We start from the raw sequence: 27,429 nt of genomic DNA on the forward strand, positions 1-27,429 counted from the left end.
CTTTATCAGAGAAAACATTCCTTATGTTTCCCACTAATGATGGAAATCTTAAGTGGAAAACAAAAAAAGTTTGCATCACTTACCGATGTATAGTAGTTTAATAGAAACACAGATCATACAGTTCATTCAAAAAGTATTTTAATATAAACATCATTTATAAAACAAAACCAAATAATGTTGATATTCTAGTTCTAAAAAATTCATGCTTTCTCTAAAACACTAAGATGCCACCTCGATAGTGATTGCCTCACATTTTCCGGTCTCTTGATCTGTGCATGTCACATGTAAAGATCCATCCCTAAGCAAAGAGAAAAGAAATAATTCTTCATAAGCTTAATCTATAAAAACTAAAAGTCCTGAAGAAAGTACTTGAGGACTCTGAGGAAACAAGAGATCATTTTACTTTTTGAAAGAAGAGTGTTAAGAGATAAGAAACACAACTTCAGCGCCATTACGTTTAGGAACCTATGTCATAATTAGGTAGTTGTTATGCATTTCCTCCTAGATCAATGTATTAGTTGAAAACCCATGATGACAGAGATTTTAAGTCAAAGACTACATGCAAATTCAAGGAGTATCAAGCTGTTTTCAAGGCAGACCTACCCTAATGAACTCTACGTTCTTGCTAAATATAGTTTATGGAATGAATTGTCCCTAACATTAATTTGGAAATGACTTACTTATAAGACATAGTATAATGGATGGACTGTTGTTAAGGAAATGATAAAGCTGGATTTAATTAGTAATTTATTTCCTGCAGATTTTGTGTTGCAATATTGTAATAAATTTACCCTTTCATAGGATAAAAAAATTCAATTATATAAAATTTAGAAAATTATATTTAAGGTTGAATAAAATTATATCTCAAACTTGCAAGGAATGGTTTTCTTAGGATGACTACACCCCAAATAATCAAAGAGTTCATAAAAATTCAGAATGCAAATGAGGTGAGACACCATTTTCTTTGTAAATACAGTAATTTTACAAGGCAAAAATTAAGTCACTGATAAGATCTTTTTAAGTTTTTAAAAAATTATTTTCCCAGAATGATAAGACTCTAATAAAAAAAGTCATCTCAAAGTGAATTTTTTTAACATCAGAAATTCAATTTTGTACCTTTTCATAGTAAGAACAGCTAATATATCACGTAATCCATTTTCTTTTTTATCTAAATCCTGGAGCACAACCTGTTTACACAAAAATAATACAAAGATGATTTAGTACTTTGACATATTAATAAACTGATGCATCATTTATTCCAATGAACCAAATCTTACTTATTACTGAAACAAACCTTCTAAGATAGAACCACTTTCAATTCTCTTACCATTTATCATAATTCAGACAACAGGATTAAGCTTTCTTAACTGAAATGTCTCCTCTAAAAGGAGGGCACATAAGATACCTAATATATTTGTCCCTCTTAAATGTCATGTCCTAGATTGAAATGATTATTTCAATGAAGTACTGTTTGTCTCAGAAAATAAAGACTGCTTTTCTTTTTGGTAATTATGCCATCACAATAACAGGTAAATTACATTTTGGTAAGCCTTGATGTATATTTGAAAAAATTTAAGTATTTTAAATGCACTTAAAAAGTCTATATAAAAGAAATACAGGTCAAATTATTTTTTACAACTAAGATAACATTTGTAAGTATAGAGATACTAATGAATTTACTATAAAATTCCTCAGTTTCCTAAAGAAAGGTACTCCAATAGACAAAATTCGGAAGTGACTTTTCAGACTTTGCGGATATCAAGTTTTATGACCTTAAGTTCCTTGAGGTTTTTTTTTTTTTTTTTTTTTTTTTGCTGCAGCATGTGGAAGTTCCCAGGCCAGGGACTGACCTGTGCCATAGCAGAGACCCAAGCCATTGCAGTGACAATGCCAGATCCTTAGTCCACTGAGCCACAGGAGAACTCCAAGCACTTTTACTTATTTATAAAATGAGCAGGTAGAACAGATGGAATTTAAAAGGTTCTCTTCCAAATTCAGTATTATGTGACTAATTTTTTCTCTTTCTGGCACCTGTAAGTTGGGATACAGTGAGAGTAGCTGTGGAGTCTCTAGTATGTGGAAAGAAAAGGTATGAACCACACAGGAGAGGGGAAATGAGGGAATATGAAGACTTCACCTGAGTTTAGAAATCTGGTGCCCAGGAAAGTGCTTTTATAGTAATATACCACAGAAACATCTGGAGGAGCTTTGAAAACTTTACTAGCTGAAGGAGCCCTTCTTTAGTAGATTCTGTTAAGTCTAGGGTGGAGCCCAGATATGTGACCTGTATGTGTTTTCATTATTATTTTGTTAAAATTAGAAAACAGATAGGAAGCAAATGATAGTACACATTCTCTTCTGTTACCTTCATTTGTTTCATTTTTGCTATAAGAGTAATTAATGCTCATGTCCTGTGCTGTTTGTAACAAATTCAGTAAAAAGTGTTAAAAAGTAAAAAATACCTTCTTGGCACCTTCAAATCTACCCATTTTTTTTTTTCTTTTCTTTTCTTTTTTTTTTTTACAGCCACACCTGCGGCACATGGAAGTTCCCAGGCTAGCATTCTAACTGGAGCTGCAGCTGCAGGCCTACACCACAGCTGAAGCAACACGGGGACTGAGCCGCATTTGCGACCTATGCTGCAGGTGGTGACAACACTGGATCCTTAACCCATTGCGTGAGGCCAGGGATCAAATCCATATCCTCATGGAGACTATGTCAGGTTCTTAACCCACTGAGCCATAATGGGAACTCCTCCCCTGTTAAGTTTTCTGAATACGGTGCAAATACCTCGTTATTTTTTGTATCCACGCACCATATGTCTAAGTAACACAGCTACCCAAATATTACCTCTTTCCACACACCCATGCTCTCCATTTTTTTATTTAAGCACATGGTGTCATGCTGTAAATATACTTCTGCAGTCCTTGTGTGTGTTTTAATGTAACTCTATTTCTTTGGCATGTTTCTAAGCAAATAATAGGGTTCCAACTCACTCTTTTTAAAGGACATAGAGGACCCTACTGTATGAAATATGCATGCAATATCTAAAAAAGCAAACTCATCCTCTTATCAGAGGCAGCATGGTATAATCGACCCAGGAGTAAAACCAATCTGAGGATAAACCCCAGCTAGATCAATAAAATAACCAGGTGGAGTTCCCGTTGTAGTGCAGCAGAAATGAATCCAACTAGTAACCATGAGGTTGCTGGTTCAATCCCTGGCCTTGCTCAGTGGGTTAAGGATCCGCCATTGTCATGAGCTCTGGTTTAGGTTGCAGACATGGCTCAGATCTGGCATTGTTGTGGCTGTGGGTACACTGGCAGCTATAGCTCCAATTGGACCCCTAGCCTAGGAACCTCCATATGCCACAGGTGCAGCCCTAAAAAGGCCAAAAAAAAAAAAAAAAAAAAAAAATCTATTTACTGCTATGAGCCTGTTTCTTTTTCATCTATAAAATACACATAATAATTTCTATCCCACAGCACTTTGAGATTATGTCTATAAATTGCCTAGCATGACACACACTGGCATTTGACAAACAAACGAATGTCATTTCCCTGCCACTCACCTTATTACCAAGGAGGGTCAAGAGCACAAAGTAGAAATACAATTGTGCTCTGTTTTTACGTTCCTCTAACTCTTTCAAATTCAAATCGCCTATTTCTTCCTTTTGAAAATGAGTAAGTACAAGTAATCCATTCATAAAAATGTGTTAAATGCACTACACATATTATATTGATATTAAACTGAGTCTAATCCAGAAAGAAAAGCTAACCAGTTTCAGGCAAGTAATTTGTAGTCCAATATGATGTATTCACCTGTGCAAACTTGTTTTCCTCTTTTGCAGAGTTTTTCCCGTCAGACTCATAGAGTTCCAGACACACTGAGGATATACTTCCAGGCGCCTGTAGCATGTGCTGTCTTCGAGCTGGCAGAGGAGTCCCCGATGGAAACAGGACTCTGAAACTGTTGGCTCCTGATTCATCGACTCCCTAATAGCAGGAGAATAATATGCATATCCTTTGACACTGTTACAATTATAAAAAATCACTCCTATTATAAATTAATGCATGTTTCTTGTTGATAACCTGGAAACTACAGAGAGGCAAAGAGAAAAAAATAGAAATGATCCTTAATCCCAATCCACTTTATTTAAAAATAAATTGAAACATACATTTCTTTTCCTGTATTAGAAGCATATGATTAAAATTAGTTCATTTAGAAATTAACATGTTAGATTAATACTAACTAAAATAGTATCAGAAACTCATTACAAGTATATTATAAATCTAAATTTAAAATTTTTACCAGTACACAAAGTTTTTTTTGGCCACACCCATGGCATTTGGAAGTTGCCAGGCCAGGCATTAGATCTGGCACCACAGAAATGACCCAAGCCATAGCAATGACAATGCCAGATCCTTAACCCGTAGGCTACCAGGGAACTCTACAAAGTTTTGTTTTAAAAACAGTATGTACATAAACTTGTAGCAATAAATTTATATTATTTATGGGAAAATAAAGAAAAGCTAAATAGGAGTTCCCACTGTGGCGCCATGGGATTGGTGGTGTCTTAGTAGCCCTGGGATGCAGGTTTGATCCCCGGCCTGGCACAGCGGGTTAAAGATCTGGTGTTGCTAAAACTGCTGCTTAGGTCACAAATGCAGCTCAGATTTGATCCCTGGCTTGAGAACTCCATATGCCATGGGGTGGCCAAAAATGAAAAAAAGAAAAAAAGAAAGAAAAGCTAAACCTACTTTAACTAAAATATCTTTGGCTGAACACTCAATCTTAAGAGAGTCTTCCACTAAAAGGTTTTCTTTCCCAATAAGGATTCCTGCTTCTATAGCTGCACCAATAGGGATGACCTCATCAGGAGGGATAGAGTTTAGAAGCTCAACAGCTGGGAAAAGCTCTTTAATCATCTGCTGTAGCCTGGGGATTCGAGAAGACCCTCCACAAAGGACAACCTAGAAAATAAAAATAATTTTCAGTTTTTCACTTTTAGAACGATTTCTAATTACTACATTTTATTTATCAAAATTAAATGTAACAGGCTGAGCCACCTTCATCACATGAAATGGTAAAATATAAGAAGCCCTACTTTAACATATTATTTTATATTTACCATAATATATACATATAAATATGTAGTTACTACATTGTTAATATTTATTATATTCTTTAGTCATAATAACAAAGTTTAAAATGAGATTTCACCAAATATTAGAAAGTACAATATAATAACATGTATGTGGTGTATGATTAATACTGAACATACGAGGCTCAAGATTTCTCTTGCAAGATCCACTTAGAATCTTCAGGGGGTTTCCCTGGGTATAACAAGTTGCTTTTCTCTTGCTACTTTTAAGACTCTCTGTCTTTAACTTTTGGCAATTTAATTATAATGTATCTCAATGTGGGTCACTTTAGAGTCATCCTGTTTGGTACATTTTGGGCTCACTGGATCTGGCTGTTTCTTTTCCCACATTAGGGAAGTTTTCAGCCATTATTTTTTTGAATATTTTTTCTTCCCCTTTCTCTCTCTCTTCTCCTTCTGACACCTTATATTGTGTATCTTGGTCACTCACTGGTGTCTCATAAGTCCCTGAATCTGTCTTCATTCTTTTTTATTTCTGCTCCTCTGATTAAATTCCTCTGCCCCATCTTCAAGGTGTTCACAGGAGAACAATGAAATAATCTATGTTGCCTTTCCTTGTCTAGGATATTAAGAATCTACTTAAAATTGTGTTGATGAAGACTATACAGTAATACGGGTAAAGGAATAAAGGATTTGGTTATAATATTATATAAAGAAAATTGGAGTTCCCATCGTGGCTCAGTGGTTAGCAAACCCGACTAGCATCCATGAGGATGCGGGTTCGATCCCTGGCCTCTCAGTGGGTTAAGCATCCGGGGTTGCTGTGAGCTGTGGTGTAGGTCGCAGACACAGCTCAGATCCTGCATTGCTGTGGCTCTGGTGTAGGCCGGCAGCTACAGCTCTGATTAGACCCCTAGCTTGGGAACCTCCATATGCCGCAGATGCGGCCCTAGAAAAGACAAAAAGACAAGCAAAAAAAAAAGAGAAAAAAAAAAAAAAAAGAAAACTCAAAATTGTACCTGTAAATTAAACGAGTTAGAAATACTATTTTAAAATAAAACAGTGGTTAACTTTTGTTATTTTGTGAGTTTTCTTGTATAAGTACTCCTTTATTCATAAAAATGAAAAAAATTATTTTTTAAATGAGTAGATTTAATCTTGGGGGAAAAAAGAAAACATTACACAGTTGGAGTGTTTTTGAAAGTCTCAAAATATTTTCTTATGCAAGCAAGTATGCTATTTTTCTATGCAAGTGGAGAGAAGCAGGCTGGTGTACTAGGTAAGCAGACTTGAGAACCACACTGAGTTAAATCCTGGCTCTATCACTCCCCGCATGACCACCAAGTTTCTTACACCTCTGTACCTGTGAGCCTCTAATCTATAAAATAGGGATAAGTAACAAGAGCCTCTTCACAGGATTCAGCAAGTTAACACATGTAACACTTAATACGTGACACACAGCAAATGTTCAAGTATCTGTCAGTTTTTACTTACATATTAAAGAAATACTGAAAATGAATTAATCTTTTTTTGCTACGAAAATAAATACACAGAACTATGAGTTCATTAAAATTTAATCAATTTTCCTTACTAAAATAAGCACAGAAAACATTTAAATGAGTAAAAATATTCCTTTAGCACCAAAGGGCTGCTTCCTAAACTCCAAACTGAAAATGATTCAAAGTACATAAGACAAATATAAAAGTATTACCTTGTTGATATCATCTGCTGTAAATCCACTTTGTTCTAAGAGTCCTCTGATTGCTTCTATGCATTTATTAAAAAGTGGAGAACAGAGAAGTTCAAATCTTGCTCTGTACGCACACACATACACAAATACACACAGAGAAGACAAAGAAAAAAGGCTTAGTACAGTCCAATAGTCATTTTTTTCTTGTGAAGGGTAAGGCCAAAACCTGTTCTGATGGATCTCTTAAGAGTATGTTTACGATCAGAACACGGTATTAAATACCCAGCAGTGCAATATCATGGGGTGGGGGGGGGGAGTTTAGGTTATCCATTTACAAATATATGAAGATATAAAATATTAAATTCAGGTGGAAGATTGTCTTACCCATTGCCTACTTACAAGCTAAAAATAAATACTCAGTGCATGGCATTTCCAATAAACCTACCAACCCAAATCCAACCATCATTTGGAAGTTTTTGCTATCTGTATGTGCTAAAGTTTTAAAAATTGTTTCTCACTACTTTTTTTATAGTCTGAGCCTATGCCACACATAAGTTTAGTTCTTTTGTTCTATATGAGAAGCTCGAGTGCTAGCAAGTACTATTAAGAATGAATTACGTTCATGACAATGTACTCCCTGATGTCATACTAAACTTATTTTATTTATTTATTTGCTTTTTTTTTTTTTTTAGGGCTGCACCTGCAGCATATGGAAGTTCCCAGGCTAGGGGGAGAATTGGAGTTACAGCTGCCAGTCTGCACCACAGCCAATAGCAACAGGATCCGAACTGCATCTGTGACCTACACCATTGTTCACGGCAACACTAGATCCCCCAACCCACTGAATGAGGCTGGGGATTGAACCCGAGTCCACATGGATACTAGTCAGATTTGTTTCCACTGAGCCACACCAGGAGCTCCCATACTAAACTTCTTAAATGCAAATGACGATTCTCAAATATATCTGTGCTATTTCCAGATGTTGAAACATACCTTATGGTTGACATCTTTGTAAGAAAGGCAAAATTTCCTTAGTGAAAAATTACAAATCCTATTTCCTCCTTAATAACTGATATTAATAAGCAAACACATACTGAGTTACCTGAGTACCTGGACAAACCTGGCACAAAGTTAGAAATTCTGAAAACAGGAAAAATATAAAGACTCTCTTGCTCACAAAAGAGATTTAAACTCAATTTTACAACTTTCTATCTTTTAGGTTGTAGCTTGAAATTTCTCTTAAAAGATCTAGAGAACTTTCTAGAGCCACTGGCCACATGGGACTACTGAGCACCTGAGCTGTGCCTAATGCTACTGAGGAACCAAATTTTTAATGTTATTTATCTTTAGTTAATTTAAATTTAAGTAGCCGCAGGTAGCTGGTGGCTATGGTATGGGGCGGCGCTGATTTAGAGTCTTCGGGAAAGCCCAGAGAGAGTGAGGAAGTTAAACTACAAGGGCCTGATGAAGAGGGAATTTAACCAAACATGTTAAGTTCTCTGGGTAAGGCACATTACTTGTAATCCATGTTTTAGATTATGTAAAATACATGAGCATTAAAAACAATTTTATACACATTAAACCTATGTTTACTAAATGTCATAAAAGCTAATAAAATTTTAAATGTTGCCAATAGATGACAGAGCAAACAAAACCAAGACAGAGCTCAATCCTCAGGACAGCATGACAGGTTAAGAGCATGAACTCTGGAGTCACACCAGCTGGGTTTGAATCCCAGGTCCGTCACTTCCTAGCTGGGTGACATGGGACAAGAAACAAAACCTCTCTGTGCTTCAGCTTCTTTGTGTGTAAAGTAAGGAAAAGAATATTATTTACCTCATCAGTAAATAATGATGTTAGGAGAACCTGAGAGCTAATACATAGAAAATATTTAGAATATGTATAGCTTGCCACTCAGGGTAATCATCGAGTTACAGTAAACAACCACTAATACACATGTAAGCCCCCATGTGAAAGTTTGGCAACAAAGAGCTAGAGGCAACATACGTGGGAGTGCAATTCAGTAAGAGAACACTGCAAATCTCAAACAAGTCCCCTCTCATCTTTCTTTCAAAGATCCAGGATGCATTTTTCACACATGGCTCTTTGCAGCTATAACATAACAGGGCAATCACATCTGACATGATTAATTTGGGAACAGTTATTTAGTCTGACAAAAACTGGATCCCAGAAGTAAAGACAGAAAAGCTCTCCTTTTACAGAGGGCTATAAGTCTCACGCGAACAAACAGAAAATACGAAGTGAGAAAATTATATCTAAATATGAACGCGTTTGTAATTTTTAAAAGTTTTTTGAACTTTAGTTTTACCTGGACACATTGCAGTCGAAATCCTGACCTTCATACAGCGAGTCAAGGAAACAGTTGGCACTTCCCAGTGTTGACAAAGAATGTTTTGCAGTGTCAGCACTGTTCATCAATTTCATCATGGCTCGGGCATTTCCTCTCACGTCATGTTTGAACGATCTAAATGAAAAACATAGTCTTCGAAGTTTAAAAATTACTAGGTCATTTAGAATTTATTAAAATCTAGATAATCCCTATTATGATAATAATAAGCTCATGAATCAATATTAATACTAGATTTTAGTATCTGGCTTCCAACTCTCCAAAAGAAAAATCCTCTGAAATTTAAAGAAGGGTCTTGGAGTTACCGCCGTGGCATAGTATGGTTAAGAATCTGACTGCAGCAGCTCTGCTTGTTGCAGTAGTGCAGGTTCAATCCTGGTTCAGCACAGTGGGCTAAAAGACCCAGCACTGCTGCAGCTGCAGCTTGGATTGGATTCAATCCCTGACCTGGGAATTTCCACATGCTGTGGGTGCAGCGAATAAAAAAATAAATAAAAATAAAAATAAAGAAGGGTTTCAAGAAATGTAAATAACCACCATACTTGAGATTTGCAATTGCTAGATTCTGTAACCACTATAATGTTACAGTAGCTTTCATCTTTTTGCAGATGAGACAAATGGAGGCTAAAGAAGATTCATGCAACCTGGTCATGTTTCATACTCCACCCTCTACAATCGCAGCATGATTATTGTTTGATGGTATAAAATTAACTGTCTAGCATTAAAAAAAAAAGAAGAACTGGCATTCCCGTCGTGGCTCAGTGGTTAATGAACCCAACTAGTATTCATGAGGATGCAAGTTCAATCCCTGCCCTCACTCAGTGGGTTAAGGATCTGGCGTTGCCATAAGCTGTTGTGTAGGCTGCAGACACAGCGTGGATCCTTCATTGCTGTTGCTGTGGTGTAGGCCAGAAGCTACAGCTCCCATTCAACCCCTAGCCGCGGGTGTGGCCCTAAAAAGACGAAACGACCAAAAAAAAAAAAAAAAAAAAGAAGAACTAGAACAAAAAGTGCTTCTTCAAAGAAATTTGAAACATAAAATATGTAAAATTACCATTCCTCTACCTGCAAGGTAAGTTAACTGTTAAAACTGCTTGCTAAGTAGTGATTGATGGCCCTATTTCTAAACATGTTTTATAACTGAAATTTGCAGTAAAATCAACAATTTCCTCCCTTGAGCTAGTATACCTTTATGACAAAAAGCAGTATAGATCTTTACTTTTTTTTCTTTTTCTTTTTTTTCCTTTATTTATTTATTTATTTTATTTATTTATTTATTTACTTTTTTGTCTTTTTGCTATTTCTTTGGGCCGCTCCCGCGGCATATGGAGGTTCCCAGGCTAGGGGTCGAATCGGAGCTGTAGCCACCGGCCTACGCCAGAGCCACAGCAACTCGGGATCTGAGCCGTGTCTGCAACCTAACGCCAGATCGTTAACCCACTGAGCAAGGGCAGGGACCGAACCCACAACCTCATGGTTCCTAGTTGGGTTCGTTAACCACTGCGCCAGGACGGGAACTCCCCTAGATCTTTACTTTAAAACATTTTTTTTAATTACAAAAATTTTGTTTTACCGCCATATCTGCGGCACATGGAAGTTCACGTGCTAGGGGTTGAATCGGATCTACAGGTAAGGCCTATGCCACAGCCATGGCAACACCAGACCCAAGACACATCTACGACCTATACAGCAGCTGCAACAATGCCAGGTCCTTAACCCACTGAGTGAGGCCTGCGACTGAAAACCGCATCCTCATGGACACAATGTCGGTTCGTAATCCACTGAGCCACAACAGGAACTCTAGAACTTCATTAAACAAGTGAGAAATTATTACCTTTTCAAGACCTTTTTTCACCCAGTTTAGTCAAACTGATGAAAATGTTTCAGCTACTTTTTTTTTTTTTTGTCTTCTTAGGGTCACATGGGCGGCATATGGAGGTTCCCAGGCTAGGGGTCAAATCAGAGCTGTAGCTGCTGACCTATGCCACAGCTACAACGCCAGATCTGAGCCATGTCTGTGACCTGCACCACAGCTCATGGCACCGTGGGATCCTTAACCCACTGAGCGAGGCCAGGGATCAAACCTGCATCCTCATGGATGCTAGTCAGATTTGTTTCTACTAAACTACCAAGGGAATTCCTCAGCTACTTTTTAGAGCAATAATGTCCCATATATAACCTTTATCTATTGAGTCATGATGGGCCAAACAAGATTAGGATTTTGAATGGCATAATTACCTACAGTAACAAAACTAAAATATTCCTTATGGTAGCAGATTGTTAATTAAACACTCTGTAAGACATTAATTCACTGGAATATGACTATAACATAGTCTTCTACACTTCTAAGAACTCTTGAGACGGTAATGAGGCCTCAGTGCCTATACCTTCCTTCATCCAGACATAAGGCAGCCACCGAAGAATCTGGAACTTGAGATCCAAGTTCACGTAATTCAGTATCTGGTGGTCCCTTACACTAAGTAAAAAATTCAAGTACACTGCCCTGTGAAGCTTGGCTTCTCTGCTTCTCCTCTGCCAGAACAGACTTTATAACCTTAGACACGAAAATATCCAGTACACCAGAAAAAAACACGTCCTCCTGTGAAAAAGGGTGATTTCAAATAAACTAAGAAAAATATTAAACCTGAAGATAAACTTCAAATGAAATAGGTCATCAAGTCCATTAATACTCACCTCTGAAACTCAGAAGCTAGGTACTGTGCTAAGGTTTCTGTGAAATGTGTGCCTCCGATGTTATTATCAGTGTTTGTTGAAAGAACACGATATATTCCACTGTTAACTTGCATGACACTGATAGATAAGGATGTGCCTCCAAGTTTGAATACCAGAATATTGCTTAAGAAAAAGATAACATGACTAAGTTAAGAGAGGATCACAATACTGCAAAGCCAGGCTGGACTTCTTCAACTAAGACGTCACTTAGATTAATCCCCTTAAATCACAGATGAGGAAAGTGAAAAATCTCACATGAGTAATTAAGTCACCCATGGTCATCACTTAGTGACAAATCAAGCCTAGAAACCAGATCTTCTGATTCTGAGTCAAAGCTCTTTTTCATTTAGTTGTGCTGCTAAAACTGTATTCTTCTGAGTAACTGGAGTTCAAAACACTAACTTCTCAAAGTAAATAAAAATGAGAGTTGTAATTAAAGTGAATTGTAAGAGAATCAATATAGAAATTTTGTTAAAATTGTCCTAGCTACTAACACAATAGCATGTTCTATAAATATAAAACATACGCAAAACTAGGGACAAATTTCCTATATATCAAAATTCAAAATTTTTGCTATTCTATATTTATATTCCACCTAAAAATAACTTCCTAGTGATTTATACATATTAGTGGTTTTTTTGGCTTTTTGGGGCTGCACCTGCAGCATATGGAGGTTTCCAGGCTAGGAGATGAATTAGAGCTACAGCTGCTGGTCTATACCACAGCCATGACAACACTGGATCCTTAACCCACTGAGCGAGGCCAGGGATTGAACCTGCATCCTCATGGATACAAGTCGGGTTCGTTTCTACTGAGCCACGGTGGGAACTCCATTAGTTCCTTTAACTGAGATATGAATGAAATGACTCCATTAGGGAAAATTAATACATATGAATTGATTTCCCTAAAGTTGTATAATGTGTCCGGTCAATTAAGACACATTTTGACAATTAAATTAGGAGTATGTCTTACTCTTTCATTATCAAACGAAGTCTTGATGCTGGATTTTCCCCTTCTCCTGCCAAGACAAATGTACATAAAAGTCCTCACTGTTTCTAAGCAAGCTTTTTTTTTTTTTTGGCTTTTTAGGGCTGCACTTGAGGCATTTGGAAGTTCCCAGGCTAGGGGTTGAATCGGAGCTGCAGCAGCTGCCAGCCTACGCTTCAGCCACAGCAATGCCAGATCTGAGCCACATTTGCTACTGACACAACAGCTTGCAGCAATGCTGGATCCTTAACCCACTGAGTGAGGCCAGGGATCAAACCACATCCTCATGGATACTAGTTGGGTTTGTAAACTACTGAGTCACAACAGGAACTCCTCCTAAGCATGTTTAATAATGAAAATTGATAGTAAAATCAACAGTGCTCTAGAGCTTCAGTTGGAACTTGGAGGGACTTATAATTTCAAATCTTCCTCCCCTAAAGGGACAAAGTGTAGGTGATGAGAGAAGGGGGGGGGAAGGCTCAACCTTCCCTCCTGTTACATCCTCTCTCTGCTTTCCTAGGACATCTTTCTCACCTATTTGAAAAACTCTAGGTGAAAGTTTTGACGTCTTTCTATCCACAGAGGCTTAGAACCACTGCGTAATATACCAATCTCTACTGATATAATTGCTATAATCTATTTTCTGCACTGAAGAACTTAAAGCTGCAACTATGGTTTTTACCTTTTTCCAGTGGGAGAGTCTTGTCCAATTCCATAAGCCAAAAGAGCTGCAGATGGTTCGTGGATTAGTCGCAAAACATTAAAGCCAGCAGCTCTGGCTGCCTCCCTGTGGACAATTCGTTTTTAATGAACTTAGTGTCACCACATGTTCAGGTCTACATTTTCAGAAATGCTCTGCTAAAGATTTTATGCAATAGCAAATAAGATTTCACAAGTAGAACGTGAAGGGTAATGATCTTTAGACGATAACCCAACATAAGAAATGGGCCTAAGGCCTTAAAAGCAGATCACTTTCTGTTTAAAATAATGTTAAGAAGTCAAAGAAAGTACCATGTGCTTACAGTGAATAAGGAAAAGAAAGCTCCCCAAATGCTCAAGCTTGCAAACTTCAGAAAGAGAGATTAGGAAATATTTAAAATACGTTCTATAATATTCTAATTTATTTAATTCAGAGGCACGGTTTTATTTTATTTTTATTTTTTAAAATTTTCATTTATTTATGTTTGGCTTTTTAGGGCCACACCTGCGGCATATGGAGGTTCCCGGCCCACACCACAGCCACTCAGGATCCTTAACCAACTGAGCAAAGCAGGGATCGAACCCACATTCTCATGGATCCTAGTCAGGTTCGTTAACTGCTGAGCCACGAAGGGAACTCCTAGAGGCACAGTTTTAACATCCCACAAGTACAAGTACATAAAGCAATTCTCTGCCCCAGAAGCCACTTGGGTGTTTCAGCGAAGCCCCACAGGGAACTCTATCCACAGAGCAAAAGTGTGGGAGCTTGCCAGTCACGTTTGAGGAATGACCTGTAAAAACTAAATACAACTTTTTGTTTAGATGTTAAGCTAAGGTTAAAAAACAGTGGCGAATATTTTCTACAACTGCATATTTTTAATATAATTCCCACATAAGCCTCTATCACTTGAAAGCAAGGTAACGTGGCTTGTAAACATCTTAACCTAGTAAGTGAAAATGTTTCCAATCAAAACAGCTAAGAAAGTATATCTAATTTTATGGTTTTTTTTGAAATTCATAAAATATAGGAAATACTAACGATTATTATCATACTTTTTACCACAGGATTTACAAATGTAAATATATATATGTATATTTACACATGTATTTACACATACAATTTCATTGTGTAAGGAGTTTTCCAACACAATTTTACCTTTTACTATATAGCAATATTGCAAAATTTCTATTTCCTTTAACTAAACAAGAGAAACCCATACCATACTTACCCAAGAGCATTTTTTTGCTTTTCTCCAAAATCAAATGGAACAGTAATAACAACATCATTTGCATCTGGGCCCAAGACAGAATGTGCTGTTTCTGTGTGTGGAAAAAAGTATTTTAAACGTTCATGAAACTTACTTTGCTAATCATGTCATGATATACATAAGTCAAATCATTACACTATATACTTTAAACTTACACAGTGCTGTATGTCAATTATACTGCTATAAAACTAGAAGAAAAAGATAAAAATGAATTCTGGGGGTTCCTGTTGTGGCTCAGCAGAAACGAATCTGACTAGCATCCATGAAGACGCAGGTTCAATTCCTGGCCTCACTCAGTGCGTTAAGGGTCTGGCGTTGCCGTGAGCTGCAGTGTAGCTCCCAAATGCAGCTCAGAGCCCACGTTGCTGTGGCTGTGGCATAGGCCAGTGGATATAGCTCCGATTCGACCCCTAGCCTGGGAACTTCCACATGCTGTGGGTGCAGCCCTAAAAAATAAATGAATTCTGACAACATACAAAAATGTCAAGTGACACTTTTGAGGTTTATTAATGCACGCCAAAGATCTTCTCACACAAAGATTTTCCACATCACCTAACTGGTCCACCCCACTGATCTTCTCTTGCACTATTAAATTGTGCACTCCTTTTTGTGGTTTTGGTATAGTTTGTGGATGGAATGAAATACATGCCAAAGCGCCCAGCTCTTAGGCTTCCAAGTTTCAACCATCTCCCAAAGGGGACTGGTTCCAGGGAGAATGAGCTTCTAATTCATCAACATGAAGACAGACTAACATGATGAAAGGCTGCCTTCCACCCCACAAGTTTATCAAATTCTAGAGCTGAAGTGAGCCTTGGAAATAATCTGCTCCAGAATCCCTCAAGTGGTTTCACAGAGGACTGCTCGGCTCTGAGCCTTTGCCAGAAGCAGTGATAAAACCAGACCCGCTTCATCTGCCTATATTACCATGGAGAGTGCACTGTCAGTCTTGAAGGAGATAAAACATTTACCATTCCCTAAACTTATTTGGCCACTTCAGTTGAGAAGTTTTGAGAATAATGAGTTTGCCCAAATCATTTACATTACCTGTAGAGAAGTCAAATCAGGGAAATAAGTCACTTAACCAAGGTCACAGGGCCAGTGAAGAGCCCAGTCAGATCTAGCATAATTGGGTCTCCTCACTGCTCATCCGAGACTCCTAACTTTATTTTTTTTGGCTTTTTAGGAACATACCCTCGGTATGTAGAAGTTCCCATGCTAGGGGTCGAATTGGAGCTGCAGCTCCTGGCCTACACCTCAGCCACAGCAATGTAGGATCTGAGCTGAGTCTGCAACCTACATCACAGCTCATGGCAACGCCAGATCCTTAACCCACTGAGCGAGGCCAGGAACTGAACCCACGTCCTCATGGATTCAAGTCGGATTCCTTACTGATGAGCCACGGTGGGAACTCTGACACCTCTAACTTTTTTAAAAGATTAACTTTTAAAAAGATCTTTTCTGGAGTTCTCATTGTGGCATAGCAGAAACGAATCCGACTAGTATTCATGAGGATGTGGTTCGATCCCTGGCCTCGCTCAGTGGGTTAAGGATCTACCATTACCATGAGCTGTGGTGTAGGCTGCAGATGCTGCTCAGATCCTGTGTTCCTGTGGCTGTGGTGTAGGCCAGCAGCTGCAGCTCCAATTTGACCCCTAGCCTGGGAACTTCCACACGCTGTGGGTGCAGCCCTAAAAAGCAAAATAAAAACAAAAATAAAAAAATAAAAAGATCTTTTCTTTTGCTCAGTACCTTTCATTTTACTAAATATCAGTCTGGCAACATCTTCTGGGTTGACAAATTTCATTTCTTCTCCAGTATCTATTTCATATCGTAACTTCCCATTCTTTTCAATGACCTATAAAGGAAATTAAGTGTAGTGAATAAGGAATAAGTTAATAAAGATACAAAGTTTCAAATCAGTATAATTGGTCTTGACCTTGGCAATTACTTTATGTAACAGCGAAGTAATAATAGAAGCATACTCACTAAACATTTACTTTCCGAGATGTATTTCTGAGCCTGTGGATCATCAGAGCTGTCCATAAAGATAAAAATAATTAGGTATTTATATCAATATTGTTGATATAAAAGTTTTAAAGAGTATATTCTTCATTACCACTCAACAAATATAAAAATATAAATACAATTAGGTTCCTTAGTATTAAAAAATCTTGAAACAATATAGTAGATTTAGATAGTAGATGAAATGGATGCAGTACCTACAATGGTTATAGTAATTCTATTAAAGTGTTAAATCTTCACATTTTAAAGTAAATAGTTCTTGTTCTGATCTTACTACCAACAGAGAGTTATACATTTGGGGATGATTTTCATAGTATCAGTGATTGTATGTTATATATTTTCATATCTTTGGTCCTGAAGAGTCAACCATGGGGATTAAACAAACAAAAGTGCTAAGACCACAAACTAAGGGCAAACCAGAATGACTAACACCATCTTTGTGGCTTGGTTTTTGAATCAATTCCTGAAACCTATAAAGACGGAGCAAAAGTATGAATGTTATATATGTGAAAGTGCAGGGTACTACAGGTAGACAGATATATAATGTCCTACACAAAGCAGGAACTAAACAAAGTGTGTACGGCAATGAAAAATTAAAACAATAGGTGTTAATGTTGCTCAAAAGAGTAAATGTGAAATAACACAGACTACAAAACGTTTCACATGTATTACCTCCCTTGATCTTCACAACACATAAGTGGGGTTATTTTGGCAGGTGCTATTCTAGAGGTAACACATTTACAGAGGGCCAAATTATAAGCTGATCAGGGGCTGAGCGTTTGATCCCAGGTCTTCTCTACCAGGCTAGGGATGTCCAGACTTTGCCAGACTGCCTCTCAGTGAGATGGTAAACGACTAAGGTACTTTTGCCCCTTGAGCAGGGACCGGAGTCTGATCTGTGGCTTAATTTCATCTAGAAATGAAGGTGATGCAGATGCTCCCGCTAAACCCTTCTTGCAAGGGGCTACAGCTATTGTCCAGAGAGCAGTCTAGATTGTTTCACAAGAGAAGGAGGAAGTTAATAGTGGCTAATTGCTGAAGGGTTACTAAACATCTGAGGACCCTAATCTGTGCAAACAAGGGCAAGACAAAAAAGGGGTTTAAAACAGACTAATTCGGCTATTGGGAAAAGTTGCAGATTCCTCATATTTCCTTCTCCATCACCTAAAAATCGACAGAGAGGAAACAAGAAGTTTGCCTGCAGTCACATTAACAGCACAACTGGCTGCAATCCAGGTCTTTAACCCAAAATAGTATTCTTTCCATTAAATCCTCCCTCGCTTTTTCGAAAGCCAGTATTTATACTACATCCTGGACAAATATTTTAGGGGTAAGAAATTAAGTGTGCCCATAGTAATTTTTTCCCCGACCAATACTGTTAATTTTGTCATGACACTTCATGGGTTATAGTCGCTTTAGAATATAATTTTAGTCAACTAGGGTAATTCCTCCTATTATGTTATCACTCAGACAAGATAATTTGCCAGAAAGGGGTATTTTTATGGAATTCACTGAACGCTTAGAAATGGAGAATTCTTTCTCAACTGCCATGCTAACACACGGCCTTGCTCAAAAAGCAAACGAAGCTCTGAGGGCCACAGAGAGGCCAGACTTGGGAGATTAGCCATCAGAGAAGCAGACAGCAGAGAATGAAATGGTGACCAATGATCACGATATCGCCAGAAAGTAGCGGACTGACCCACAACTATGTACAAATAAAAACTTTATTTGTCCACACCAGGATTAAGTGACTTCACAGAGACAGAGGGTGGTGGGAGGTTGGCATACACAGCACCATCCATGTCATGGGCTTCAGGAGGCAGAGTGTTTATCACAAGCTTCCCAGCAAGGCCACTCCCCTCCTCCTTCCTGCAATGTGACCGCAGCTACAGGGCTGCCTTCCCCCAGTCACAGTGCAGCGCCCACCATGTCTGAGAGTGTTTTCACAGTCATCTCGTCCCTGGATCTTCACACCACCCATGTGAGGTAGGCAGGCCAGCCTCCCACTTCATAGGTGAGGGGCCTGAGGTTCAGAATGGTGAGGTGACCTGCCTTCGAAGGACAGGGAGTCCCGGTTGAGCCTGGAGCTCAGGCAAGATTTCTGGGCCTGTTTTCCTACAGCCTCCCCTGATTACAACTCCCCTCCTTTGAATGAGATTTCACCTGTTTTTCTACTTCTTTAGGATCTTCCCCTCTAGTTTTATTCCCACCTTAAAGGTACTCCACCCATTAGGTTCCCACACCGCGACCTCCAAAGTTCACCTCGACTTCTGTCTTATCTCAAATAAATTCTTGCCTGTGGACTTTGCTACCATTAATAGATTAATACGGTGCAGGCCAAACTCTTTCAAGTACTTTCCTGTTTTTCCGGAAAGTCTAGCTATCTACAGTAGTGTTATCCAGTTATAACAGACTTGTATCCCTCCATGTAAGGGCCTGAAACGGGGTGGGGGAACCCCTATAGATCTCTATTTCAAAGCCTTACATATATGCTCCTTTATGGCAAGGAGCCTATGTCTGGTGTGGTGCTTTAGAAGTTCTTAAGTACATTCATAAATATTAATACCAGAAAATGCGTCCTTAAAATACAATTGTCATCAGTATTTCAAACATATATTAATAGGCTGCTGTGACTGAAAATATTGCAACCAAATTTCACTTGGCCTTTTGTCATGCTATTCATTTAATGTTTTTGAACTGGGAGGTATGAGAAATTCATCAAGTACAAACCTCTCATTCTAGAAAAAAAGAAACTGAGGCACAAAAAGGGCAAGCGATTTGCTCGGTGTAACAACCTGTGAGAGCATCAGAACCCAGGAGTTCTAACTGGATTCTGGCGTATTCTACCTCACCCAGCTGCTACCTCCATCATCACCCATTCACCAGAGCGGCATGCCCGCCATCTATTCCTGGTTTTGGCTTATGTGCCCACTGCGCTTGGGACTGTCTCCACCCAGATACATTTCTAACATTTAGGGAAGCAACCAACTCTGAAAAATGTAAAACAAAACTTCTTTCAACATGCTGCACCTTTTTTTCAGCCCCTAGATCAGAGCAAAACTTTTCAAACTCCAAGACTCCTTTTTGTATTTCCTGAAAGTACTCAATAACCACTGAGAGCCTTAAGTTAGGTTAATGATGGCCAGTGACGGCTCCCCTTCCACGTCAGTGGGAAGCATGGCTCCACATCCTCTTAGCTCCTCTAGGAAGTGTGTGTGTCTTGGAGGGAAAAGGGGATGTATTGGTTGAGGGTCTGTGCTTAAAAGGAGTTATCTATTGCAGGCAGTTCTTATCCACACCACCCGCAATTGTTCCCAAGGCTGTTTCCTTCCACCATACGCCATTAACAAGGTGAACGTCTGTCTACCTCTTGAGAAAAAAAGTGACTTTGGAAAGTCCCCTAGAAGAAAAGTTTTCTAGGGCTTCCCATCCTGTAACATACTAGACAGAAAAAGGCTAACAGAAGAACAAAATTAGCTAAAAGCATTTGGGAAAGTGATGTCATCCGAATTGTTTTCCATGATGTCCAAATGGCAAACCAAACTTAAAAGATATATAATTATGTGTATAAAGAAAGCCAAATAATATGGGATGCATTTACTTACATGCAGTATTTTATAAGACAATTACTTTCTCATTATACCAAAGATTATCAATGTGAACCGTAATGCCTGACTGTGGCTCCCTGTCAGTTCTAAATTATATCCTTATGGTGATAAGAAACTAAGAGGAGGGAACTAGTAAACTGGAGGGAAAGACGGTTTGACTACCAAGTGCTTACTGGTGGGCAGGTCACCGACACAGCCATGAAAATATAGGAGATAAAGGTTCCAGTGCAGGTTGTATCTATATTAGCCTAATAACTATAGAGGAATTTAAAGAAACTCTCTAAACTCCAGGAAGCAGTCAAGTTAAACTAGTAAAGATTCAAGCAATGAGGTCATGGTCTACACCCTAAATCTACATCTTGTCAACTATTGTGCCTTACCTGGGCCAAGGTCATATGCGTTAATAACTTACAAGTGTTTAGTGCTTTTAAACTTTTAACCTTTCACATCTATTAACCACTTGGTCCTCACAACAACCCTGTGAGGTAGGAAGGTTGTCTCCTATGAACAGCTGAGGAAACTGGTGTAGGAGGTAAACTAAACTATCTCACGATATGAGAAGCCAGGGCTAACGAGCTCTCTGGACTTGGCTCCATCCGGTTTCTCCTAGGCCTCCTCTCACATTTCTGAAAGGTCTTTCAACCAGTGGAAATATGTGGGAGAAGCAACTGGTACGTGTATTCCCACCACTCGGCACAGTAATAGTCCATCCACTCTTTTTTTCTGAGGACATGGACAAGGAGTCCGGGTACCAGAAGGCTGGTGCTGGCCCTGGGCTCTGCCAGTGTAGGAAACACACCCTTGTGTGAAGTCTTCCTAACTTTTGGTATTTGAAATTAACCTCTGAAGCAACTTTTCAAGCCCTAGCTGGAAAGCACCGGTGGCCTCTTCCACGGCGGTGGCCAGGCGTCTGACCGCGAGCACGGCGTCCCTGCGGAGTTCGTTGGCCGTGTCCTGCTGAGCGCTGGCCTCCTCGCCAATGGCAATCAGCCTGTCCAGTTTCTCTTCCTCCCGCTTTGAAAGTTCTCGGGCCAATCTCCTGTTTTCTGCCAACTCGGCTGCAATAGTCCTGGCCACTGACCGCCGTCTTCGCCTTGCCCACCTGGGAGGGGGCTCACTGGTCAAGGGCCTGTCCCCCCCGGAAACAAAAGGAACTCTGGAGGAGGAGCCTGGAGGCTGCTGTGCAGAGGCCACCCCGGGAGTGTTTCGGCCGGTGCTGGTGCAGGGGCTGGGCTCCCCAGACACACCCTGTCTGGTCATGGGGCTGCTCTGACAGGGAGCAACTGCACCTCTGAAAAGGTGGTGGGAGCTGCTGTAGCTGGGGGTCCCTTGAGAGCACCCTGAAAAACAAAGCAACAGCGTTGCAGAAAGGACATTTCTGCTACGGGAATGCTGGGAGCCAGCAGCGGAGTTCAGAGACAAGGACAAAACTATGGTATTCCAGGCAAGGCCTTTTTCCACAAGGGATGGAGAAGGCTTCATTTCCTCATCCAGACATTTTGGTCTGTTGTAATCATATGTCCAAAAAACCTCCCCCCCGCCGCCTTCCTGAGTCCCTTTCCACATAGCTATCCAACCCACTCTACAGCCTCTCGTTCCTATGTACCCATGATAAATAATACCCATGCTGATCTGGTTGTGAAGAGTACTTTTAGGTTTAAACAGTTCCTTTTTTTAAAAAAATCTTTTTTCTTTTTAGGACCACACCCGAGGTATATGGAAGTTCCCAGTCTAGGGGTTGAATGAGAGCTGCAAGGAGGAATTCGAGCAGCATCTGCAACCTACACCACTGCTCACAGCAACACCATATCCTTTAACCCAGGGATCAAACCTGCATCCTCATGGATACTAGTTGGATTCTTAACCCACTGAGCCACAATAAGAATTCTATTAAAGAGTTCTAATACCTTACCTACCTAGGGTCATAGCGTTTAAAAATCTGGAGTCCTTTATCTTACCATTAAGTTTTTTTATAAAAAGAGGGCAGGGGGGAGTTTCCCTTGTGGCTCAGTGGTTAACGAATCCAACTAGGAACCATGAGGTTGTGGGTTCAGTCCCTGGCCTTGCTCAGTGGGTTAAGGATCCGGTGCTGCCGTGAGCTGTGGTGTAGATCGCAGACACAGCTCAGATCCCGCGTTGCTGTGGCTCTGGTGTAGGCCGGTGGCTACAGCTCTGATTAGACCACCAGCCTGGGAACCTCCATATGCCGCGGGAGCAGTCCTAGAAAAAGGCAAAAAGACAAAAAGACAAAAAAAAAGAGGGCGGGAGCAGAAATAGGGTCTATGCTGAAGAGGTCACCATTCAAACATATACAGATTAGAACCTAGTAACTCTGGGACCCCAATCCTCCACACGCCTGGGAGTTACCTGCACCCGAGGATTCATCCCAGGAGTCCTCAAGGTCACTGCTTTCTTGCACCTGGTCGCTGATTCTCAGTTGACAATTCCCATCTGATTCCTTAACTGTTTTCAAGAGAGGCTGATGATCTGCCGCCTGAGTTCTTTTTGGTCCCAGGATGCTGGTTCTCTCTTCCCCTGGGGTGTCGGAGGCTGTTAAGTTCTGATCACAGTGCTTGGCCCAAGCAGCATCCTCCATTAAGTTGTCTGGGTCAGTCACCACCTGATTTCGGAGAAGCTGATCCAGTGTGTCATAAAATGGACAGTGTGGTGGATCACCCATACTTGTGGCCTGGGCCACATAGGCCTTTAAATATAATGCCTTCAGGACTTTAAACTTGGAGCGGCACTGACGCTCGGTTCGGCGGAAGCCTTCCTGCTGCATGCGCTTAGACACGGCCTGATAGACATCGGCATTGTGATGCACGGTCTGGAGGCGCTGAATGTACTCAGCCTCGCCTAGTATGGAGAGAAGGGTCCGAGTCTCCTGTCTGGACCACCGGATGCCCGCACTGCTATTGGAAGTGGCCATAGCGGACTGGGAAGGAAGGCTGGCTGGAAGAGGCTCCTGGGCAGCAAGGTACTGATCGGAAGGTGTGGGCAAGCTCTGTGTGCTCCGGTCTATCTCCAGGAGCCAGCCGATTCTTCCCTCTCAGGGCTAATTGCTGAGAAGCCAGGTCTGAGGACCGCATTTCTGGCTGGAAGGCCACAGGGGAATGAAAGTTACAGGCAGGGTGTAAGGATAACTGTGGCGGCAAGTTAAGCGGTTCTACCTGTGAGGAGGCTGCAAAGAGGCAGGATGCCAGTGCTCAGAAAGCCCAACTTACGGAATGTGCCCATGACGGGTACTGCACCCAAGATTAGGAAGGGTCTTACTGGCTTATCAACAAGGGGACTGGCTCCTCCACAAAGGGCAGAATGCTTCCAAGGCTGAGACCAGGTACAAGTGTGTTATCTGTAAAAATCACCATTGTCTTGTAAGCAGTCAGACCATGGGAGGGCGAAATGCCTAGACCGAGGGGTGGCTCACGGAGGAGAAGTGCAAGCAGGACTATGCTGCAGCAATACAGGTCTGAAGGGGTTCACGCCTCACTAAGCTTGGCCTAAGGGATGCTGTGGCTGTGTGTTACTCATCTGTCACCATTGCACTCCTTTGTTAAAAGGTAACTTCCAGGGCCAGAAAAGCGAGCTGAAGTTGCTTTTGCTAATACAAAGCTTTTTGCATAATATGGCAGAAGACATCCACCTCACTGCTATGACCATCCACCCCCAAATAGCGCATAAAACAAACAGGGCTGCCAAGGGGATGGACCTATGCAACTGTTCTGTGTCTTGTGTCTATCAGTGTAGGTACCTTGGTGGTGACACTGCAGTGTAGTTTTGCGAGATGTTACCACTGGGAGAAAATGGTAATTCCAGTAATACATCCCACTTCTCTGTATTATTTCTTGCAACAGTATGTAAATCAACTGTTATCTCAAAACAAAAAGATTAAAAAAAAAATTGTGTGTATATATATATATATATACACACATTGTTGGCTGCTTACAATGAATTTAGCATCAAGACCCAACTACAACTCCCGTTGTTTTTTTTTTTCATTCAGTTTATAATTTGAAAAACTTTGATACCAACTCAGTTTATTTTCAGTATGCTCAGTACTACATTTTACCAACAGATAAATGGACACAGGAGTATACGTATCATCACAAAAATCCGAGTTCTCTCCAAAAAACTACAGTTTTTGGCTTAAGGCGTAGATATCTTAAGGAAAGAAATGAATAGCAAGTTCAATTTAACTAAACACAGGTTAAGGGATAATTAAAAAATATCTCCACATATAAAATAAATAAATATTAAATTTAATCCATAATTCTAAAATCGACACAAGGAAATTTTTAAATTCTCAACTGAAAAAAGAAGAAAGAAAAGAACCTGGAGCTAAAGATTAGACATCTTGAACTACAGTCCTATCAAGTTCATCCCTAAACTAATTTGGGAATGCCTTAATTTCCATGTGCCTTGTTTTCTCACCTAGAAATAGGGAGGGACAAAATCTGCCCTACCAATTTTACAGGGATTTGAAAGGATTAAATAAAATAATAGATGTGAAAACACTCTGAAAATTTAAAAACACTGTATCAAGAATTACAACTCCAGTGAAAAGGAAAACCCCTAATTATCACAGTAATCTATAATTTGAGGAGACAGAAGTCTCAGGAAGCAAGCCTGTTTTAATCTTTTAATTAAAGTTACAACAGATGATTAACCTGATTCTTAAGACATTAATTAACCTGTTTCCCTAATGATTAAATCTGGAAGCCAATTAGAAAAGTTAGTTCCCATAAAGTGTCACAAAAAAGATCTGAGGAAGGATATCAATAGTAAACATGCACCAATTTTAACAGATTTCACAAAATTCAACTACAGCGCAAAGAAATCTTCAATTTCCCACATAACCTTTCAACTTCCCTCAGTTTCAAAAAATACTATAAAAATGTGAAGTCCAAATTACCATCTCTGCATGACACAAATTATCAAAATTAAATTTATGTTGGCAACCTATCAATACTAACAGACCTGTAAGCAAGAAACAAATGTCTGAGTGAATCCCATTTTTGAGAAGACTCAGCACTAATATCAAAAGAAACAGCCTCCTGGGGTATTCTGTGAAATGACTGAGTCATTAAAAAAACAACAAAAAAACAAAATGGTGTTTTGAGTTTCATTTCACATTACACTTAGAATGTATGAACACGTTCTTATTACCATATACAAAAGTATTATTTTATTCCATACCTTCTGCCAAGGATCTGCTTTACTTTCATTACTGTGTTTGAAATATTCCTTATTCTACTTTGTTTTGCTGCCAATCCAACAACCTGAAAAAGAGTAATGTATTACAACGCATGTAATCTTTTACTTATTTCAAAGTACAAAAATGAGGGGAACAGTACCTCTTCATTTTCTGTGTAAGCAACAACAGCTGGAGTAACTCTGTCACCGGCGTCGTTTGCAACCACATCAGCCCGTCCATCCTGGAGAAAAATACCCAACTACTACATTAGTTCTTTTGAAATGAAATATACAGTGTCTTTAGATAGAAACATATGTGGGCCAGTGTTACTTTGACATATACGTGGAGAGAGAAATTGCTTTATCAAAAAAATTTTTTTCCTGGCTGCACCCTAGGCATGTGGAAGTTCCTGGGCCAGGGATCCCTGCGGCTGCAGCGACAATGCTAGATCCTTAACCTTGCTGGGCCACAGGGGAACTCCTTTTATCAATTTTAAAACATGTAGGTTTTATTTGTCATTATTTAATTTCCAGATTTTAATAAGGCCAGCATTCCACAAAAAGCTGCTTCATTTTTTTCAGTCTTCTCTGCGTAGTTGATAACAGACCATACGTAACAATCTATCTATATATACAATAAAAAGTCTCATTACACTACCCTTTCTACTGCTCTTCCTTCCCCTTTAAAGGCATCTTCCTCTCCTTTTTCTACACAGGATGAAGGAGCACTAATCCCTTTGGCTTTTCCTTACAAATCATTTGACATTGAAACGTGAGACTAATATCAGGTGTGTATCATATTAGTTCCTTCCGCCTCCCCATTGATGAGAGAAAGGCCAAAACTCCTCGTTCGGCTCTCATTTCCAGACAGGACAAGTGAGTAAAGCACACACCATCAACCTTGCTTCACACGCTTCGCGAGATCAACAGCTCATTCTTGGCTAATGTCCAGAAATCTCCGGGTACCAGACGTTCAGGTCCCCCTCGAAGCCTCTGGCAGCCCTGATGTTCCTGAGACCCTCCGGGCCTGCTACGCCCACGCTGTCCCCGGGACGCCTCCCTTAGGGCCTCCTGCACCCACAACGTTCCGAGACCCTCAAGGCCCCCTGAATCCATAACGTCCGCGGGCCCGCCCCCCTCCTGAGGCCCTGACCTCTCCGAACCCCGCGCGCCCCTGCCGCCCGCCCCTCCACCAGCGCGCAAACCTCTCCAGAGAAGCCACAGGGGACGAGGCCAGGTCCGCCCAACACTCAGCCCTGAAACCTTCCCGCAGTATCGCTTCTTCGCCCGACATCCGTAGGCCGGCGACACGCGTTCCACCCAGCCCCGCAGGTGACCAAAGGACTTGGCTTCGCACCCAGAGAACGGGGTACCCGCAGCCCAGCTCCCCAAGCCCCTCACCTTATAGACGGCCACACAGGCTGATGTGCAGCCCAGGTGAACCCCGATGGCCGCCATGAGGCGGCAAGAACGGCGGCAGCAGTGAAAAGCGGCTCCCCTGTGGCAAGAGCGCCCGGCAGCAGAACAGCCCCATCAGGCACCGCGGAGACTTCACGTTCCCGCCCGCCCCCTGCGTCCGGTTCCTCGGCCGCGGCCTCCCGCGTCGCCACCAATCAGCGTGAAGGTCCCGCCTTCCCTCTAGAACAATGGGCAAATAGCTTTAGGGCTCTCTCTCCGCTCAGGGGGGCGGCCCAGCGTGAGTGCTAATGCGCACGCGCCCGGTCGGGGAGGGAAGGGAAGAGACTCCTTCGCTCCGC

At 40.5% G+C, this 27,429-nt stretch overlaps 1 protein-coding gene across 3 annotated transcripts; it reads right to left on the reverse strand.

The window, feature by feature from the left end:
- Positions 1 to 79: 79 nt before the first annotated feature.
- Positions 80 to 27,225, reverse strand: HSPA14 (heat shock protein family A (Hsp70) member 14). 3 transcript variants are annotated; one of them, XM_084978723.1, is made up of 16 exons: positions 27,074 to 27,207; positions 25,834 to 25,914; positions 25,676 to 25,758; positions 22,847 to 23,574; positions 21,321 to 21,819; positions 16,836 to 16,884; positions 16,599 to 16,704; positions 14,811 to 14,901; positions 13,565 to 13,669; positions 11,857 to 12,018; positions 9,124 to 9,279; positions 6,816 to 6,918; positions 4,761 to 4,973; positions 3,822 to 3,995; positions 1,117 to 1,187; positions 122 to 298 (listed from the first exon to the last, which is right to left on the reverse strand). In XM_084978723.1, the coding sequence occupies exons 4-16, from the start codon at positions 23,406 to 23,408 to the stop codon at positions 220 to 222; spliced, it is 2,370 nt and encodes a 789-aa protein (XP_084834849.1). In that variant the 5' UTR covers positions 23,409 to 23,574; positions 25,676 to 25,758; positions 25,834 to 25,914; positions 27,074 to 27,207; the 3' UTR covers positions 122 to 219. The 3 variants fall into 3 exon arrangements, with proteins under 3 accessions (NP_001230322.1, XP_084834849.1, XP_084834848.1); NM_001243393.1 differs by lacking the exons at positions 21,321 to 21,819; positions 22,847 to 23,574 and having other exon boundaries at positions 80 to 298; positions 27,074 to 27,221; XM_084978722.1 differs by lacking the exons at positions 122 to 298; positions 1,117 to 1,187; positions 3,822 to 3,995; ... (6 more) ...; positions 16,599 to 16,704; positions 16,836 to 16,884 and having other exon boundaries at positions 18,578 to 21,819; positions 22,847 to 23,831; positions 27,074 to 27,225.
- Positions 27,226 to 27,429: the final 204 nt, after the last annotated feature.

This window comes from Sus scrofa, chromosome 10 (genome assembly GCF_054392235.1).
Source record: "Sus scrofa isolate SSC_HxYL_T2T_F1_AM1 chromosome 10, Sscrofa_HxYL_maternal_Yorkshire_Landrace_v2.0, whole genome shotgun sequence".
In the NCBI taxonomy this organism is placed as follows: domain Eukaryota; kingdom Metazoa; phylum Chordata; class Mammalia; order Artiodactyla; family Suidae; genus Sus; species Sus scrofa.